This window comes from Lepidochelys olivacea (genome assembly GCF_965140295.1).
Source record: "Lepidochelys olivacea isolate rLepOli2 genome assembly, chromosome: 2".
NCBI classification, from domain to species: domain Eukaryota; kingdom Metazoa; phylum Chordata; order Testudines; family Cheloniidae; genus Lepidochelys; species Lepidochelys olivacea.
The window spans coordinates 148,963,745-148,985,239 of NC_140412.1; the positions used below are offsets into that span (position 1 = coordinate 148,963,745).

A 21,495-nucleotide genomic window follows, 5' to 3' on the forward strand; every position below is an offset into this window, starting at 1 on the left:
CATATCCAAAGTCAGAATATAGATAGGAACACAGGAATTTCCATGCTGAATCAGACCAGTAGTTCCATTTACTCCAGTATCCTATGCGACAATGAGCATTACCAACTGCTTCAGAAGAAGCAGCTCTACAGGGCAAGTTTCCTCCTAAAACCCAAAGGTTAGAAGTAGGTTTATACCCTGCAATTTAATGATTTACATCCCATTCAAGGCTCTTATTTATTTTTTAAATACTTGCTGTTATTCATATAAATGTCTAATCCTTTTTTGAATCCTGTTAAGCTCTTGGTCCCTTTAATGACCACAGTATGTTGTATTTCTTTTTACCAGTTTTGAATTTGCTACCTTTCAATTTCACTGAACATTCCTTAATCTTTCATTACCATAAAAGGTGACTACATTACTGATCAAACTCCTTTTTTATTATGCTCCACCTGTTCATCTCCTCTCTAAAATGAACAGTTCCAATCTTTTCTCTCTTTTCCATGTTTCTAATCAGTCTTATTGTCCATGTTCAGACACTCTCCAAATCTGTTCTTGTGAAGATGGGGGTGACAAGAACTGAATGCAGTATTCCAAATAAGAATGTACCATTGATTTACATGATGATATAATGCTTTCCATATTTTTCCATCTAATTTCTTATACAGTCTAGCGTGACTGATTTTTGACGGCTGCTGGACATTGAGCACAAGTGTTCGTGGACCTGTCTATAACAACACTCACGGATTAAATCCTGGCTCTGGGGAAGTCAATGGGAATTTAGCCTTTTACTTCGAAAGGGGCAGGATTTTGCTCCAAGTCTTTTCCTTAGGTTAATACAGTTAATTTAGAACCCAGTGAAGTTTATAGAGGAAATAATTTGAATTACTCAGTGTGCATTACTTTGTACCTGTCAAATTTGAATTTTATCTTCACTCTATGTATCCCTACAGATTCAACTTCATGATCACATCTCCTTGGAACTTCGATCACTACGTAATCTTTTAAACAGAAGTACTTTCTTCTACACAATCTAGCCTTCCTTTGTGGAATTTAGGCAGATATAATATCCCACCGATTTTTGTCATTCCACCACATTTCAGTAATCACTCTTATAGCAAGATCCTCTTCTACTTTCAGATGAACTATTTTTTGCTTTTAGGATTCATTCACTTATATTCAGAAATTTGTAGTTTTTGTTTTTAACCATGTGTCTACTTCTACAAAAGTCTTTAGTATTCTGACTTAATTTAACAGAATTTGGCTCTGTGACCTTGACGTTTCCGGTTCTGCTGTAGTTCTAGCCTATCCTTCACTTGATATAGAGATACATCTGTATCACTGACTTCTCTAACAGATGTCTTCATCAGACTTGATTGCTCAACATTTGTCAGTTCTGCTCCAATTTCCAGTTTAACCAAGTCCCAAAAACTTTATTATTCATATGTGTCAATAGTCTGGTTCCTCTTGATTAAGGTGGAATTCATCGCATCTATCTAGGCTCTCTCTATCCCAAAGTGTACCCCATCCAGTGTCTAATTTAAACCCACTCTCTTTTTATAGGTCTTTATATCCATACACTGAGATGCTGAGCTCTGTCTAGCTGACCCCGTGCATGAAACTAGTAGCTTTTCTCTGAAATGCTTCCAACCAGTGACCTTCCTAACAATCTGAATTCAGCTTCCACAACCTCTCTCCTATACCTCCTTATGTCATCAATATGTACCACAACCACAGGCTTCGTCCCACACTGACTAGAAGTTTGTTTAGCTGTTTGCAAGATAGCTGAAGAACTGGTATCTCTGAGCCATCTATGTTTCTAGTGACCAAACTCCAAACCACCCCAGTCTGCCTCTCTCTCAGATCTGTAGCACCATTGCCTAGAGCCACGTGCTTGGTGCAGGAGGGACAATCAGCCTCCCCTATCTCAGTCAGAAGAAATATGTCCCTCCATTCCACCTAGGTCTCTTCCTTTCACGAGACCAGCTTCCTCAAGTGGAAAAATCAAAGGAAAGAAATTCTGGGTGGACTTGTTCTACAGTGTCCCTACATACCAGAACTTTAAACAGTTGTCTCTCTCCCTGCTCTTACAGTCCACACTCTGCCCTCTGGATGTTGTGTTCTGAAAAACTTGAATTCATGACTTACCTCTGGATTCTGTGGAATATTTGGTTTTGCTTCCTACAGTCATTTACCTTTTGAAACAACCATGTCATATTTTTCAGTTAACTCATTTAATAATCAAAACAACCCTGTAAAATTTTACTTCCTCACTTGTTCTAACAACTTTGTTGCTTTGCTTACGGTCCATCCCCGATCTGCCAAATTTAATATGCAGTCATGACATTTCTAGGACTTTATTTTTAATCTTACTTGGAAAATAAAATTTTGACTAACTGAACTTACTTCCCCATACAGGAATATCTTTGCTTTCTGCCTTCATCACAATGGAAGCCATAGTCATGGTCACAGGAATGGCATCGAAGTATGAGGAATGTGGAGCCAGAGTTAATATTGCTGCTTCTGCTGGTAAAGCCTGTCTGCCCTTTACATTTATCCAATGGAATCCTCCAGCAAACCACATTGTTCTCATGATTGCTTTCAGCAAAAAGTCCACTACTCTGTAAACAATTTAGATAATGGTTACATTACTTCAGTAATGTAAAAGTGTTACAAACATTGTTTTTAAATCAATGTGTTGTGTATATTCAAGAAATTAAAGCTTTAAACAGTTAAAACACATTTTCAATATCACATCAAGATATACAAAGCAAATATACTTAAAACAATACATTATATCTGTTTTTACTGTTCATTTGCTATTCCATTTGTACCAAGCCTTTTCTTACTTAGCTTACATGAAAATTTTGATAATCAATGGAAATGTTTTTATTGATTTGTATGTATATGGTGAAATTGATGTTTACTGACATTTATCAATAAAAATCTAATCCTTCCAAACCTAAGTATTCTGTTTTATTGAACCAGAAACATTTATTAAAGTTATTTTGTTCTCATTTTCTGAACATGTGTAAGCCATTTTCAAACCAACAGCATCTAGTTCAGTTATATTTTATTTAATTCCTGAGTATTTTAGGCATCTTTCTTACACAGAAATCCCCAATTTTGAAGCAATGAACACTAACTGATTTTGACCACTAAGAAAACCATCACTGGGTACAGACCTTTAAGGTTATTAAGAATATTTTCTATAAAATGTCATCTTGACTTTAGCAGAGACCTTAATTTAAAAATTACATAACTGTTGGTGGTTTCTTAACCTTTCCAGAAAACCTTCTTTGCAGTAAGGAGAAATAGATATTTATAGAAATAATGCAAGTTAAAGAATATTAAAATGACACTGCAAAAATTGTGCTTCACAAAACCAAGTTAAATCCCCCTCTTTCTCTGCAATCTAAGGGCCAACTGATAATGCAGATATGTATTCGTCAATTCACATATTTTTAACTTCTCATTTTTTTAACTTCTCAAAAATGATAGATTTTACACTTGCCACAGATTTGCCTTTCCCATATTAAAAAGAAAACTGTCTAGTACTGTCAGGTTATTCCAGGACTTCTCTCCTTGAAGCTGCTAAGTTATATAATGGTTATCTATTTATTGTACCGCAGTGTATGCTTTACCAAATCAACGAATGCATTGACTCACTTTCGCCACCAGGAGAGAGGCCTTTCCAGTTCTCTCTCAGCAGATCCCATTGAAGCAATGAATGCAAAAGGCCAGGCCAGTAACATCATAAAAGCAGCAAAAAAGAGTCGGATGGGGAACAAAGTCAAGGTCATGAAGGCAATCTGCAAAACCCAAACAATTTTGTTATTTTAATATGTAATCTAGATTGATGGGAAAAAAGTTTACTATTTTAAGAAACACTTAAAAAGAACAAGGTCTCAGTTGTTTTTGCTGATCCAGACTAACACAGCTACCACTCTGAAACTTAAAAAGAATGTTAGTTAAAAAAAAAAATTTCCATGCGTAAGGGTGAATTCTTAACTATTTTTTTCCTTAAATAAATTTTGAGACAAAAAGGGTCAATCATTTGAAAAATAAAAAAATATACTTTTGTTATTATATGAAAAATATATTATATATTACACACAAAGTTACACTAAAAGTACATTGTGATGGGATCCCCAGGGTGCAGCCTGGGACTGTGGCACAACTGTGCCACCTTAACTCTCCAGCCAGGGCTCTCTCTCACAATGCTTTGCTAGTGACAAGCAGCGAACCCCTCCAGGCACTGTTATCTCTCAGCACAACAGCATGTGGAGCCCCACACCCAGCTAGATTGCATGAACCACTCATGAAATCACACAGAGAAAAGCACCAGAGAAATCCCCCAAGCTCCCAGCCTTGTACCTCAGATTATACCGTCTTGCGCTGTTCAAGTCCCTTTCTTGAGTAATGCAAGTTTATTAATTGGTTCACCACTTCATCAATGGAAAGTAGATATATACCAGCATTTGTAAACCTGAGCAGATTTACCAAGCACTTCAGGCAAACTCACTGGTAAAGATAAACAGTAAAACAAGTTTACTGATTACAAAAGACAGTTTTTACGTGATTACAAGTGATACGCAAAAAGTCAGAGTGGCTACCAAAAGAAAAGAAAAGAAAATATAAGCATGCAGTCTGAACCTTAACCCTTATCACACTAGAAAGTATTTAGATCAAGCAATGTTCTCACCCCACTGGATCTTACAGTCCTTAATATACAGGTTTGTCTCTTAAACTTGGACCAGTCTCCTCTGTTGGAGTCTTCAGTCTTCTGAGCGTCCTTGTTGCTTGCAGCGTAGGTAGGCAGAAGAGAAAAGGCAAAGCATGGGGCCATTGTGTTCTGTTTTATACCCTTAGTCCATGTGCTTGGAGAAGAGAAGTCCAGGGATATCTGGTGTGCATTGCAAGGTTGAGCAATTCCCCTGGTGTGGCGTTGGGCAAGTGAGTCACTGCATTGTAGCTCCCTTGTTGGACAATGGCTTTTGACAGTTGTTCAACACCAGCCCGGGCATTGGTTATCCCCCTGGTTACTGTCTTTGGGAAGCTAGTATCTGGGCTCTTCCCAAACCCACAACACATTTTAGTGACCATCATACAACACAATTCTCATAACTTCATATGCATAAACGACATATATTAGATGGAACAGTGGGTTTCAGCAGATCATAACCTTTCCCCTGATACCTCACATAGCATCACAGACTTTAAGGTCAGAAGAGACCATTATGATCATCTAGTCTGACCTCCTGCACAACACAGGCCACAGAATCTCACCCACCCACTCCTGTAACAAACTCCTAACCTATGTCTAAGCTACTGAAGTCCTCAAATCATGGTTTATAGATTTCAAGATCCAGAGAATCCGCCAGCAAGCGACTCGTGCCTCACGCCGCAGAGGAAAGTGAAAAACCCCCAGGGCTTCTGACAATCTGCCCTGGAGGAAAATTCCTTCCCAACCCCAAATATGGCGATCAGCTAAACCCTGAGCATGTGGACAAGACTCACTAGCCAGACACGCAGGAAAGAATTCTCTGTAGGAACTCAGATCCCACCCCATCTAACATCCCATCACAGGCCATTAGGCATATCTACTGCTAATAGTCAAAGATCAATTAATTGCCAAAATTAGGCTATCCCATCATATCATCCCTTCCATAAACTTATCACGCTTAGTCTTGAAGCCAGATATGTCTTTTCCCCCCACTGCTTCCCTTGGAAGGCTGTTCCAAAACTTCACTCCTCTGATGGTTATAAACCTTTGTCTAATTTCAAGTCTAAACTTCCTGATGGCCAGTTTATATCCATTTGTTCTTGTTTCCACATTGGTACTCAGTTTAAATAATTCTTTTCCTTCCTATTAAACCCTGGATTTGTGCTGGAAATGGCCCAGCTTGATTATCATACACGTTGTAAGGAGAGTGATCACTTTAGATAAGCTATTACCAGCAGGAGAATGGGGTGGGGGGGAGAGAAAACCTTTTGTACTGGTAAACACCCATTTTTTCATGGTTTGTATGTATAAGAACATCTTCTGTATTTTCCACAGTATATATCCGATGAAGTGAGCTGTAGCTCACGAAAGCTTATGCTCAAATAAATTGGTTACTCTCTAAGGTGCCACAAGTACTCCTTTTCTTTTTGCAAATACAGACTAACACGGCTGTTACTCTGAAACCTTTCCCTACATGGTATTTATGCCTCTGATATATTTATAGAGAGCAATCATATCTCCTTTCAGCCTTCTTTTGGTTAGACTAAACAAGCCAAGCTCCTTGAGTCTCCTTTCATAAGACAGGTTTTCCATTCCTCGGATCATCCTAGTAGCCCTTCTCTGTACCTGTTCCCGTTTCAATTCATCTTTCTTAAACATGGGAGACCAGAACTGCACACAATATTACAGATGATGTCTCACCAGTGCCTTGTATAATGGTATGAACAGCTCCTTATCTCTATGGGAAATACCTCGCCTGATGCATCCCAAGAGCGCATTAGCTTTTTTCACGGCCATATCACATTGGTGGCTCACAGTCATCCTGTGATCAACCAATACTCCACTTGGGAGTAACAGAGGAGGAGAAAGACCTTGATCTGTCCCCAGTTTATAACAAAAATTAGAACAACACTTCCTCAGCTCCGGTCCCCTAATGCCCCTACTCTATTTGCGCTACACTGATGACATCTTCATCATCTGGACCCATGGAAAAGAAGCCCATGAGGAATTCTACCATGATTTCAACAATTTCCATCCCACCATCAACCTCAGCCTGGAGATCCACTTCCTGGACACTACAGTGCTCATAAGCGATGGTCACATAAACACCACCCTATACCGGAAACCTACTGACCGCTATACTTACCTACATGCCTCCAGCTTTCATCCAGACCACATCACATGATCCACTGTCTACAGCCAAGCTCTATGATACAACCGCATTTGCTCCAACCCCTCAGACAGAGACAAACACCTACAAGATCTCTATCAAGCATTCTTACAACTACAATACCCACCTGCTGAAATGAAGAAACAGATTGACAGAGCCAGAACAGTACCCAGAAGTCACCTACTACACGATAGGCCCAACAAAGAAACTAACAGATCACCTACAGCCCCCAACTAAAACCTCTCCAACGCATCATCAAGGATCTACAACCTATCCTGAAGGACGACCCATCATTCTCACGGCTCTAGGGAGACAGGCCAGTCCTTGCTTACAGACAGCCCTCCAACCTGAAGCAAGTACTCACCAGCAACCACACAACAGAACCACTAACCCAGGAATCTATCCTTGCAACAAAGCCCATTGCCAACTGTGTCCACATATCTATTCAGGGGACACCATCATAGGGCCTAATCACACCAGCAACACTATCAGAGGCTCGTTCACCTGCACATCTACAATGTGATATATGCCATCATGTGCCAGCAATGCCCCTCTGCCATGTACATTGGTCAAACTGGACAGTCCCTACGTAAAAGAATAAATGGACACAAATCAGATGTCAAGAATTATAACATTCAAAAACCGGTTGGAGAACACTTCAATCTCTTTGGTCACTCGATTACAGACCTAAAAGTTGCAATTCTTCAACAAAAAAAACTTCAAAACCAGACTCCAATGAGAGACTGCTGAATTGGAATTAATTTGCAAACTGGACACAACTAACTTAGGCTTGAATAGCAACTGGGAGTGGATGGGTCATTACACAAAGTAAAACTATTTCCCCATGTTTATTCCCCACCTCCACCCCGCACTGTTCCTCAGACGTTCTTGTCAACTGCTGGAAATGGCCCATGTTGATCATCATTACAAAAGGTTCCCTCCCCCCCCCCCCCCCTGCTGGTAACAACTCACCTTCAGTGATCACTCTCTTGTTACAGTGTGTATGATAACACCCATTTTTTCATGTTCTGTGTGTATATAAATCTCCCCACTGTATTTTCCACTGAATACATCCGATGAAGTGAGCTGTAGCTCACGAAAGCTTATGCTCAAATAAATCTGTTAGTCTCTACGGTGCCACAAGTACTCCTTTTCTTTTTGCGAATACAGACTAACATGGCTGCTACTCTGAAACCTGGGTTTATAGAAAAACATTTTGTTAAAACTGTGTATGTCAATTTAGTTAAACTGGTATGAGCCCATTGTATGGTCACTCCTAAATGATCTTAAGAGCATCCACACAGGAGGATTATATTAATTTAACTAAACTGACTCAGAAGAAAAAAAAAAGGTGCAATTTCTTCCATTTAGTTTGGAAAAACAAAATTATCTTACTGGAAGGCATTTGAATCTACCTCCAAAGACTCTCTCCTGCTTTGAAGGTACTCAGAATGGCTGAGACAGTCACTGATGAGGTCAGAAATGCACTGCAGGCATTCATATGCCAAGTTTACTGTTTAAAGACAAACACTACACTCTCTGCAAAGCTGCTGGTGGGTGTTTTCCAAGAAAACCACAAATGGAGAAAAATTGCCACAGTGAATAAGTATACCTGCTAACAAGAGGGCAAATTATCAAGCAGTGGAATATCATCCAAAACTACCCTTGACTATCAGGCATGGATTGGTCTTGGATCACACCAGTTATGTATGAAATACCATGTGTCCCAAATCAATCATGCAGATAATCAAATGCTCATTTGCAAGACCAGATTCTCACCGCCCTGCAAATGTTTGGCCAGCAATCTGCCTTGTACAGAGATGTACGAGTGTAGCATGGACAAGGAGCAGTGGTGTCCTAAACGGAGATGATGATGATGGCAACAACTGATGAATAAATATTTTCAGTCCTACATGTCAAAGCTACCTTCCCTAGGATTACCAAAGATTTTTTTTTTATTTAAGCAACATATTGCTTAAATAAAAATCAGTAAGTTGATTTTTAAATATTTTCTTGAATATATATCTACATAATTGTTCTAGATTTGTCAAGTTTGGTACCATTATGTTCCTAGAAGAAAGGGCTTTTAAATTATACCAAACAACCTATTTCCGATTAGAAGATTTCCAGCAACTGGAGGACTTGGAGCTCGGAGCCAGGAGTTTGGTGGCAGTAAGTACACTGAACACTGCAGAAGGTAATGCCACTGAAATTATGATTCTGTAGATTTTTACTCAAATGACAAATCCCTCACCTTTCTACCACTAACTTGTCCATGGAATTACACATGCCTGTTTCCTTGTACTAGCTACTCCTCTTAGCTGCTCTACATACTGTGACAGGTCTGTAGTCGTTTGCTATGTATTGTTCAGAAAACTGCCTTAAAAACAGCAGACAAGTAGTAAGAGAGAAATGTATTCAGACAAAATTACAAAGGTGCCTGTTTTCTCCACAAGGCACTCAAAGGGGTCTGCAATGCTTAGAGCACTGTGGCGTGGATTTAAAAGTTCCGACACTCTTGGTAACATATGAAGGAGTCAGTAATAGGAGTCACTTGATAGAATTTGCAGTTTTCAGTTTGCTTTTTTAAAGCATCAAATTATATAAAAAATACATTAAAAGTGTGTTACAGTTGTGAAGTCAAGTACGCAAAATATCCTTGTCCGTATGCCTTCTAATACGGTCTTTAAATGATTACACACTATTTTTCCTCACAGTACCCCTGCCTCATTCAGTGCACAAGATGGATGGATGGCGCTCTGCAGGAGTATAGAGAAAGAAGCTATTGTCTGCCAAATGTTTGCCTCATTTGTTGTGAAAACTGGAAAGTGAAAACTAGGATGGGTGGGCCTAGGCCTGCCAAAAACTAAAGGCCAGTCCCTCAATTGAGGTGGGAGAAGGAGGGAACCACAAAGCCCAGGCCACAGCTGAGTTTAAGGGACAAAAACTAAGAAACTAGTGACAGGAATCGAAGTCAAAGGGCCAAAACAAGGGATCCAGAGTGGAATTCTAAGCAGAAAACCCTAGACAGTGCCCACTGCTCCTAAAAGGTGTTCAAGCAGCCATTTTTGTTGAGGGAAGTGATTATTCCCCTTTATTCCACACATGGAGTACTGCATCCAGTTTTGGTCCCCCCACTACAGAAGGGACGTGGACAAATTGGAGAGAGTCCAGTGGAGGGCAACAAAAATTATTACAGGGCTGGGGCACATGTCTTACAAGGAGAGGCTGAGGGAACTGGGGTTATATAGTCTGCAGAAGAGAAGAGTGAGGCGGGATTTGATAGTAACCTTCAACTACCTGAAGACGGGTTTCAAAGAGGATGGAGCTAGATTTTTCTCAGTGGTGGCAGATGACAGAACAAGAAGCAATGGTCTCAAGTTGCAGTGGGGGAGATCTAGGTTGGATATTAGGAAACATTATTTCACTAGGAGGTTGGTGACACACAGGAATGGGTTACTAGGTGTTGGAATCTCCATGGTGTTGATAGACTTGGTGTTAGAATCTCCATCTAGGTGTTGGAATCTCCATCCTTAGAGGTTTTTAAGGCCCAGCTTGACAAAACCTTGGCTGGGATGATTTAGTTGGTGTTGGTCCTGCTTTGAGCAGGGGATTGGACTAGATGACCTCCTGAGGTCTCTTCCAACCCTAATATTCTATGAAATAAACTGTAAGCTTGTACTTTGCTTCCTTACTTTAGGATCCATTAGGGTCTGTTACCACAAGTGTTTCATGTGCAAACCTCCGTTCACTGACATTGTGGTGCAAGCCCTGTAACAACTGTGCCACTATAACATTTTGGGGATCACCCAGAACAGAGGGTTCTGTTACCACCTGCCTTCTAACATTGGATGTCTTAATGCTAAGCTGCTGTGGTTCACCATTCTGACACCAGTAGCCAGCCTACAAGCATAATGGTTCCACCATGGCTTCCACCACCATAGTTACTTCTTTCAGGGTGACCTCAACAATCCCTTCTGGCCCCGAGTCCCCCCCCAAACCTGTCTCTGCATTCTTAACTACCAGATACTCAGACTTTTTCCCTTTGGTTCATCCTCAAAGATGTGAAACCTGCCTTCAACTATCAGTTCACTTTGGCATGCACACACAATCCACACAGTTTGCACAACAGAGACCAGCTTGAGTTAAAAGTAAACAAAAAGTTTATTTAACAGAAAAATCACAGAATCAAAGATGAAATGGTAAGGAAAAGCAAACACATACAAGTTATACAGAAAATAAAGGTGCAATATCAGGCTTTACATAATACCTCAGTTCCTGTTTCTAATACAAGTTACATATTGTCTCTGAACAGTTTCCCAGTGTGCCCTCTGACCTAGAGGGGATCAGTGGTGCAATCCTAATATTTGACATGCAGGTATTCCATCCCTGCCAGTGTGGCCAAGCACATACGGATCCTGCAAGGTCACACTGTGAGGAGGATGCATCTTTCCTCTATAAGATGGCACCCTCCATACAGCTCCATGGAGGGTGCCATTCTGTTTTTGTATCAAATCATGCCACATGGAGGGTACTACCTCATTGTGCAGCAAAAGTGCCAGTGAAGCCATTCCCCGACAGCACAGGAGAGGATCCAGTATTTCATGGACAGCAGCTAGCTTAAATGTTGGCGCTCAGTTTCTGGATAGCCTTCACATCAAGTGCCCTCTCTTTTAATAGGGTTTGCAGGGTTCTCTTTTTTTTTTTTTTTCTCCTTTTCCTCGCACACACATTCCATGGTAATTCATGGTTACACAGAGCTGGGCAAGTTTCCCAGGCTGAGGGGTTCTTTTCAGTTTCAAGTTGTTCCAATGTTTTCCAATTAACTTTAATGGCTTAGCATTTTCTCTTTCTGGCTGCACAATGCTAGGTGCTTGGAGCCAGTTTTGTGTAAACACTTAGTCTGGGAGGTGCCCTCCCTGCCTGACTGCCTCACTACACTGCTGTGATGTGATACTGTAGTTTCACTATAGTTACAGTTTTTGCCACACATATACATGCATGCACTCATAACTACAACATGTATACATCTCGTAATGACCATCAAGTTTACGACATTACAAGCTTTCACAAATAAACTTAACTCAACATATTTTAATACACAACAATTTTGTCTACAACCAACTGGCTCAATTGCTTATTTTTTAGCAGCTGAGGCCCCCCGTTTTCTCCCTGGGGTGTATGGACCCTGATTGTCAAAACCAGGGCCTCCTTCTCGCTGCAAAACGGGCAACTGTCAGAAGACTTCATGAACCATGTCAGCCATGCACCCGAGCTCATGACTCCATAGAGCGCTTAGGACTACAGGTGGCAGCAGGTCCCATCACTTGGTTGGGAGTACAAACGCATAGAGATGTTCCTGGGGTGTGGTTCAGTGAAAGACCAGCTGGATGTCATTTCAGCTTGCTCAAGTGGTGCATCAAAGGCATTCAGCGGAGTGAAAGAGGGGCTCATAGGGCAACACCCAATGACGAGCTCTGGAGCATCAAAAGAGAGGGATGGGTGGGGAATGCCTTCTTGCAGGACCTACTCAAGATAAGCGAAATAGGCAGGGGACCAGGCTACTCTCACCTCCTGGAACATGACAGGGTACAGAAGGGATGGGTAACCCAATGCACTGGCCAAGTGCCACAAGGTTCACCCAGTCCCTCCGACCATAGTCCTTGTCTCCGATTCGGGTGATGCCAGCTAGAGCCATCTTTCAGTGCACCAAGGGGGACTCCACCACCCACACGCCAAAGTGTGTGTTTTGTAACAGGAGGTCTGTGAGGAGGTCTTCCCTGTCAGTGGCCACTACAGACCTGTTCACTGAAAATAGTTTCCAGGTCCTGAGAAAAGACTAGCAACTCCGAGGTCTCGAGAGAGACCTCTCAGGGGGAGATTAAAGAGCTGGGAGTGACATTGGAGCCCTCAGAGGAAGGCATTCCATGCACCATAAAAGAATCTCTGAAGGGCCTCAAAGCAGAAAGTGTGGACCTGGCTGTACATCCAGATCATGGCCTATGCATCCTTTCCTGGAGGGAGGCTCAAGAACCTCCAATGGTTCCCCAGACAGAACTCCAGGATCATACTCTGGAGCTGGCTAGGGTCCCTGGGGGAAGGCTGTCAATTTTGAACTAGTAGCAGCGCATGGACAGGACCAGCTGGTTAATAACCAGCACCCTCCAACAAAGGGAAAGGTACTGGAGTAGCCCCGTCCATTTCCGCAGACGGTCAGACAATTTTCCACAGTAGGAAGGGATTAGTGGCAGAAAAGTGACCACCAAGAGAGCGGCAGAGTAAATGAAGGAAGGGCTCAATGGTACTGGCATACAGTTGGTCGCAGAGCAGGCAGTCTGAACGCACTTCTTGACTGAAGATGTCAGGCTCGGTCAGGGTCCATCTGACCTTTATCAAACACTCCTCAGAAGTATACATCACCTGGAGGAATCTGAACACCAGGAGAATGTCCATGAGATACCCTGATCCACCAATGTCAAACGCCATCTTCTGATCAAAGGAGAAGTGGGCAAGTGACAGACCATCCCTACACACCACATGAAGGTGGTCCTAGACTAGATATAGATTACTGAAGACTATCTGGCCCAGAAAAGCATAGGTCTGGTTGGAGTGGACCAGGTCTGCCCACAAGGACTTCAGCCTTAGTGACACAGCCTTCAATGCGATCTTGCAATCTGTGCTTAGTAGCAATATCAAATGCCAATTCCTCAGGTCATCAAAGGCCCCCTTCTTTGGCAGCAGTGTGAACACGACAGGTCCAAGACAACATATCCCAGCACACGTGACAGAACTCCACCCTCAGCCTACCAACACCCAGAGATTTATTGGTGGGCATCAGACAAAGGATTTCCAAAAGAGAGAGAAAGCTCCAACCAGTCCCTGTCACCTACACTGACCATACGGATTTTACCCCAGAGGACTCTGTAAGCATCAACATTGGTCAGATGTGGGGAGAAGTTAGCACAGAAAGTGCTCAACCTTTCTCACACATCACTACTGTGCCAACCCCTGCCATGAAATGTGGTTTTTGGCACTGCTCTTACTCTCCAGTGTATAGAAAAAGTGGGAATCAGAATCCATCTCCTGAAGGAGCTACTGAAACTGAACAAAACTGAACAAAAGTACCTTTGGCCCATGGTCATTTAGAGCCCAGAGCCCACCCTGCTTCTCCCGACACACTCTGCAGACAGATGGATCCCCAGGGCAAGCAGCCAGGTGCCTCTCCAGCTCCAAAACCTCCCATTCCAAATGCTCTATCACAAAACCACTCCTCCAACTGGCTCCCTGGGTGTAGTTGTGGTGGAAGAGCCAGGCACCTACCTTTCCCACATCCCACCACCTCTGTATCTAGGGAAAGATGTGCCTCTGCCCCCACAAGGCCAGCCAGAATTCCCAGAATGATGCCATGAAAGCCATGGCTTCCAGCAGGCTGTTGCTGAAATGCCAGTTGGCTGGCCTTGGCTGCTCAGGAGTCAAAGAGACTGTCACAACCACCAGGTGGCGGTCCAAGAAGAGGGCCTTGCTGATGCTGGAGAAGTGGCCCTACAAGATGTTAAAACAGGAGATGTAGATGTGGCCTTGCTGCAAATGGCATGATAGAGACTCCTCCACCCAGCCAAACTGGTAGAATTGTCTGGACCAGGAAGTAATGGTCAATTATCTTCATGAGAATATCCACAGTGGTCTGGCACTTCTATCTCCCAACACGGTCCAGCATGTTCAGGGTGGAGTTAAATTCCCCACCTAGGACCAGACACTTGCAATGATCCAAGATGCTGAGGAAGGTGGATAACAGCTGCTAATAGAATCACACCCACTTCAGGTCCAGTACCAGAGTAAATGAGGTTGATCCCTCCCACCCAGATCCAGAGATGCAGCATTCAGAGTAACAGCCGTGTTAGTGTGTATTCGCAAAAAGAAAAGGAGTACTTGTGGCACCTTAGAGACTAACCAATTTATTTGAGCATGAGCTTTCGTGAGCTACAGCTTGAGCTCACTTGAGCTGTAGCTCACGAAAGCGCATGCTCAAATAAATTGGTTAGTCTCTAAGGTGCCACAAGTACTCCTTTTCTTTTAGAGATGCAGCAGGTGACCTAGCACATCAGCAGCCCCCAGCACCTCAGGCCATCGGTCTAGGGAGAACAAAGTTGTCCAGGACACCTGAAAATTCAATGAGTGTACAGCCTGTCCCCCCATCTCCAGCCACCATCTGGCTTCAGTAGCTCGACTGGCAACAGTCTTCTGCGGAATGATCACAGGATCACAGAATACCCCCACACCAAAGGTCTAGAGTAATTGGCATCTGCAAAGACTCAGGGTATGCCATCCAATGGCTACTCTTTGGTAAGGACATGGGCAGGAACAAACAGATCTGCATTTTATCAAACAGCAGCATGGAACCTCTTTCACCATCAGACTCCTTGACTCCAACCTCACAGCAGGAATGACCTTTATCTAGGGATAACCCTCAGGAAAATACATTACAAAGGGTGACTGAACCAAAAAAAGCAATGGGCAAAACTCCAAGGTATCTCTGTCTGTCCATGTCTCTCCTTTTCACCTAGGATGACAAAATAAACAGCTGTTGGACTTTGGGAGAAGACCCTCCCTTGAGAGTTTCATCAGCAGTGTTACGGGGAAAACGTGGTAAAAGACTTGAACCAAGTCTAGTTTGTTAAGTTAGTACTAGGAAGTGTTTTATCTTTACTTCTCTTGTAGCCATTTCTGAATTTAATGTCTTATACTTGTACTAACTCAAAACTTTCTTGTAGTTAAATAAACTTGTTTTATTCTTTAATTAAAATTAATCCAGTGTTGTGAGTTGTCTGGGAACGTCATTTAAAAGTAGCAGACTGTTGTACATTGATTCCTTAGAGATGCAATGGACTAAGGTTCCAGGAGAGAGTTGGACAGTGCAGAATACATGTTTTGGGGGGAAATCTGGGAATGGGTTGGGGTCATTCCACAACTGATAACCAAGACTGGTGGAAGCCAGAGTGTGACTGATGTGTGGCTGGCAGGATGCAGCTATACACAGACACTCAGGGTGTTATCTGCAAGGTTGGGAGCTACAGCAGCAAAGAATTGTGAGGTGCCCCAGTTTGCAGAGAAAGGGTGACACAGCCCCTCCCTGGTCTGGATTGCACCCTGGAATGCCATAAAGGGGACGGGTCAGGAATGAGCTTGGGGTCCACAGCAGCCATACTGCTGAGGGCAGCACCATCAATCACAGGAATTAGAGGGACAGAGTCGGGGGCTCTTCCACAACACCAGTCGTGGGCATCACACTGGACCCAATGCCTGCAGCCTTGGTAGTAGGTGTTATGGTTACTGGGTTAGGACCCCTGAGCTCTGGCAGCACCCCCAGAGCTGGTGGAAAGGACAGAAGGATGAGGGGGAGCCTCAGCTGACAGCAGAGCAGCAGTAGTAGTAACCACTGCTGCAGAAGGAGCCTTCTGGGCAGGCTCTTCCCTTTTATTCTGTCATGGTCCTTGCTGACTGAGAGGGCTCCATTGGTGGTCCCAGTTTTGACAGTGGAGTCCCTGTCTGTGCTTTCCGCAGCCTTCCTGGTGGAGATGACGGCACTGGAAAAGGTGTTGGTGGTAGACCTGGGGGGTAGATGGCGCAGAGAGCCAAAGTGGAGTGATGACAGTGGCCAGAGATTGCCCCGCAGCACCTCCCTTCCCTCCGCAAACAAAGCTGCTGGAGCAGAAGCCTCACGCAGGGCTGTTTCCAGGTCCTCCATCAAGTTCGGGTGAGGGGAAAGAGCCACCAAAGGCGGGGAGGGGAAGAGGCTAACCACTCCTCCCCACTAGCCTGCATATGCGTAAGGAAGGCATAAATGCAAAGTTAATCAAACAAATGATAGGAAATAGGGAATACAGCAAACATTATGTGGGGAAAGATGATAGACTCCGGTTGCACTCGGAGTGAGAGAGCATATATAAGCAGAAAAGCACAGTGGATGGGGAAGGGAGAAACAAGCACAGGCATGCACAAATACACAGGAAAACTGGGCTAGGAAAGGCAATGAGCAACAAACAGCAGGAGAGAGGCGATCACAAGAGGCACCACACAAGATTTGCAGGAGCAGCGAACCAAAGGGTGGATGGGGGGGGACCCATGCGAGATAGACAGATGGGAGCACTGAACCACAAAGAGGCAGGGGACCCATGGAAGCAGCAAACTGAAAAGGGGGGGGGGACCCACATGAGACAGACAGGCAGAAGCAGAGAGCTGCAAAGGGGACAGATCTCCCTGAGACAGACAGGTGGGAGCAGCAAGTCACAAGGTTGGGAAGGGGGACCCATGCAAAATGGATGAGAACAGCGAAACACAAAGGGGGGAGCGGAGGCTGGTAGTCAGGCAGAAGGAGGCTCACCAGCCCAGTGTAGGCTAACAGAAGAAAGGGGTGGAAAGTTCAAGGAGGAGCACATGTACCCACATGCATTTTGCAAGGAAGCAGGAAGTTATGCTGCTACAGCTCCAGGCAGCTGGAGGCATGCGGTCGGTCAGCAGAAACAGTTGGGGAGTGGATGGGGTGGAGAGAGAGCTCCATACTACTTCCTCTCCCTCCCAGCAACAGCTAAGCAGAAGCCATGCAACACCACCACCACCAGTCTCCTCCTCTAGCACCAACAGGAACAGGGCATCCCACCCACAAGCCATAAGAAGGTAGAGAATAAGGCCAGAGGTTTAAGAAAGAAAAAGTTGGTTAAAACATCTGCATCCACCCTAAATTGAAATCTGGCCTTGTCAGTGCCTCACAGTTCTGTCATTCTGAGAAAGTCACTTAAGCCAAAAGCTTTTCCACAGGGGACATCATCTGATGATTGTTTAACTTGGGACATCTTGGGGCCTAATTCGCAGAAGGGCTGAGCACTCATATCTATCACTGAGGTACCTGTGAGCTGTATTTTGAACATATAAAATGCTATTAAAAAACCCCCTAAATACTATGAAAAAAATCAAGCCCAAGGCATGTCAGCTTGTGCACCCAAAAGTAAATACTTTATGATCTTAGCAAAGACTCCCATCTTTAAATTCGGAAAAAACACCTAGAGCTCCTTGAAAGTTTTTTGTCAAAATGCTTTTCTGACCAAAAATGCCCTTTTTCAAAACCAAAATTTTCTTTGAGACAAATTTCAGTTTTGCCAACCTATTTCAATTTTCCGCTGGGAAAATAGAAATGATGGCTCCCTGCCTGAATTGCTGTTGTCAATTTCTCTTTCTTCCAGTGAAATGGATGCAAGATTTCCAGGAGGGCTAGCTCTGGGAGAGAGAGAGAGGGGCAGAACACCAGGGCACTCTGCCTTACCTTGCCTCCCTACCTCCTCTCCAGCTTTGGGACAGGAAAAGAAACCAGGTGGTCTGCCTCTCTTTCCCCAGGCCTAAGGAGGAGGTGAGGAGTCAAAGTGCTCTGCCTCTTCAGCAGCTCAGTGGAAGGCTCTTGTCAATTTAACCAGGGAAACTGGCAACAGCCTGGGGGGAGAGGCAGCCAGAAAATTCTGGTTCCACCCTCCCTAATCAAAATTTTGCTTTAAATCCCTTTCTGTGTAAACAGTTCACATTTTCAGCATTATTCAAATGCATTTTTTTAAAAAAAAATGCAAGATTTTTCACAGAAAGGGATTCCCTTTTTCAGCCCAGCTTTAAAAACAACAGCTTACCTGACAGGCATATTGTGAAGATTAGTTAATGTTTGTGAAAACTCAGATGTTAGTGACGAATGCTTTAGGAAGAAAAGGCCATAAGGAAATTAATTTAGTGTCGACTTTGAACAGCAGATCATTAATAAAGCCTGAAGCCACACACTGAATGACAAGGATAAAAAGTAATATTGAATAGCTATTGAAGAGCACCATCCATCTTATGACCTGAATGAGGCAGGGGTCCAGTGGAAAAAGACAGTAAGCAGTCATGTTATTAAAAGATGTATGCTCACAAGGCCACTGAATTAAAGTTGCATAGGCTATCTTAGTTCTGGCATTTACTTATTTCTGAATTCTTGACTTTCCATTTGAAAAACATACTTGCACCCAGGAGGATAAAGGAGGGATATATAATTTCTTAGGAAATTAAGAATATCTCCTTTCAAAATTCTGCTAGGAGCAACCAAACAAATTCATTACTTCCAATGATGATATTTTGTTACCATGTAGTTACAACAACAAAACAAAATCACTATTTTCATGATCTATTCACTTTCATGTCATAATGACCCACCTGCTGCATGGATAGCTCACAGCTTTTCAGTGAAACAAACACCATATCCTTAAATTAAAAAAAAAAAGGCTTACCCAAGAAAGAACTTGCAAACATTCAAAGTGTTGCCATACTCTATGGCTTATGAAAGGCAATTCTCCCACCTATCCTTCTCAAATCATACAATCCCTCCCAATCTAGAAAAAGGTCATTTTTAATTTGGAAACATTTGTTTCTTGTCATTGTTTTCTTCTCTCAAGATGTTTTTTGCATGCAAAAGAATACATACAGTATCCATGCACTCAGGGAAATTTATGAGCAATGTGGTAGGCAATAACATAGCCCCTCACGAATATGAAAACCAAACGATGATAAAACGTATTTATTTCACTGCGTTAAAACTTGCACCTCCAAGGCACGGCTGATAAACGTATAAAAAAAATGTTTACTTGCACACAACTCCTGTGAATATAAACTTGCACACACACACGACTTTTTGCCTAAGAAAAAATTTGGTGAATTATGTTTGCTTTCAAATTTCCCCCTTAGTCCTTTTATCGTGCAGTTCACGTAAACGAGATGTTTCTAGCAAGTCTTTCCTCCGGGGGCTCGCGCTGGGGCCAGCGCAGTGCAGAGGATTTGCCGAGCAGCAGGGGCTTTGGTGAGCCAGGCGGGGTCCCGCGGGGAAGGCGGCAACGCTTTGGGCGGGCAGCATGTCAGCGGCTCAGCCGGGCCATGCGCCCTGTGACCCGGCGGGGCCCCGCAGGGCAGCAGCGGGGATCCCCGCCCCAGCGCGGCCAGACAGGCACAGGCACGCCGGCGGGCGGGAGAAGCGGGCACCCACCTTGGCTTTCTGCAGAGCGCTGGGACGCAGCTTGTGCACGAAGGGGCTCCGCGGCGGCGGCGGGGGCGGGCCGCGCTCTCTGCCGCCCGCCGCGCAGCATCCCCGGCCGCGGCTGCTCAGCCTCATCGCAGGGTAGGGCGCGCACGACGACCGGGCTGGTCCTGGCGGGGGCGCGGCAAAGCGGGGAGCGCGGCGGACGATGCTGCGCAGCCCAGAACCCGGCGGCGGCGGCGGCAGCAGGAGGATGCGCGACCCGGATCGGACCAACGCCGCCGCTCGCCTGCCCCGCCCTCCCGGGGACCCGCGCATGCGCCTGGACGGCAAGGAGGCTGCAGCGGAGCTCCTCTCTATGCGTGTGGGAGGCAGCTCGGGACGCCCGCCGGGAATCGAGAGGAGGGACCCCCCCCCGCATCAGTCCCCCCGCAACTCTCGGACCCTGCCCCACACCCCCAGCAGCCGCCCCCCGCAACACCCGGACCCAACTCGCATCATCCCCCGACCCAGCCCCCACCCCGCAGCACCCGGACTCAGCCCGCATCAGCCGCCCCCACACCCCGGAGCACCCGGACTCAGCCCGCATCAGCCCTCCCTCCCGCGACTCTCGGACCTATCACGCCCCGCCACATCACCTCCGCCCCGCAACTCCCCGACCCAGCCTGCACCAGCCTTCCCGCAACTCCTGGACCCACCCCCACCCTACATCAGCCTCCCCCCCAACTCCTCCAGAATCGCCCCCCAAATCGCTCCCAGGAAAAACACCCCCACAACCCCATTGGAACCAACTCCTAGGAAACAAAACCCAAACCCACCCCTGGAACAGTCCTCCATGACCCCAAAACAAAACCCTAACCCCCACTGGAAGACAGCCTCCCCCCCCAACAAAACGTTAGCCACACCCCTAATAGCGGGCAATGAGAAGCCCTACTTTGCCGCGGCTGATGGGGCTCTGTTCCTAATGGTACATAAGCTGCATCATGTCTTCTGCTGGCTGGCAAAGGTGGTTTTGATCGAGCTGTGCATGCATCTCAGTATCTGCTGATTTGAGAGGCCACCAGGTTGCTGCAATAAAATCATCCAAATTTCATAAAGAAATTTGTAGCCCAGAAAGTCAGCTATTGCAGATTCAAGATTTATTGTTGCTATAGCTTTTCAAAAGTGGCCCAATCTGCAAAAAATCACCAAGGTTGGTAATGTTGCCAGCTGGGGTCTATGGGATTGGCTTCCCCTTCTTAGGGGCTCAAATGCCTTCTGGGCTGTTTCTAAACTTTTGGCTCTACAGGTCAGATTGGGGGAAAGTGGCAATCTTCTCTCAAATGTCATCAATGGTAGCACTAAAATGAGACACCATTCACAGTAGATCGGGTCACAGCTGGCCTTACCATAAGTTGAACTGAGACGGCCACCTCAGGTGCCAGACTGTGTGGGGGCACCTCTAGGACCCAGAGTGTAGAAAATTGTGTTTGCTGCTGGTGAATATGTATTGTCTCTACTCTAGATACACAGAGCTGGTGCAGTGCTGTGCTGGAGGAAGGAGGGCACAAGAGACATAACAGGCAGGCAGGAGAAAAGGTG

The 21,495-nt window shown here is 44.7% G+C and overlaps 1 protein-coding gene across 1 annotated transcript in view; it reads right to left on the reverse strand.

Annotated features, from left to right (window-relative positions):
* Positions 1–20,232, reverse strand: part of LPCAT1 (lysophosphatidylcholine acyltransferase 1) — a gene marked incomplete at its 5' end in the record, with an annotated part of 126,999 nt that extends 106,767 nt beyond the window's left edge. The window contains 3 exons of the mRNA XM_084621098.1: positions 2,386–2,600; positions 3,649–3,791; positions 19,924–20,232. Coding sequence (XP_084477224.1) covers positions 2,386–2,600; positions 3,649–3,791; positions 19,924–20,232 — 667 coding nt within the window. The remainder of the gene's footprint in view (positions 1–2,385; positions 2,601–3,648; positions 3,792–19,923) is intronic.
* Between the last annotated feature and the right edge of the window lie 1,263 nt (positions 20,233–21,495).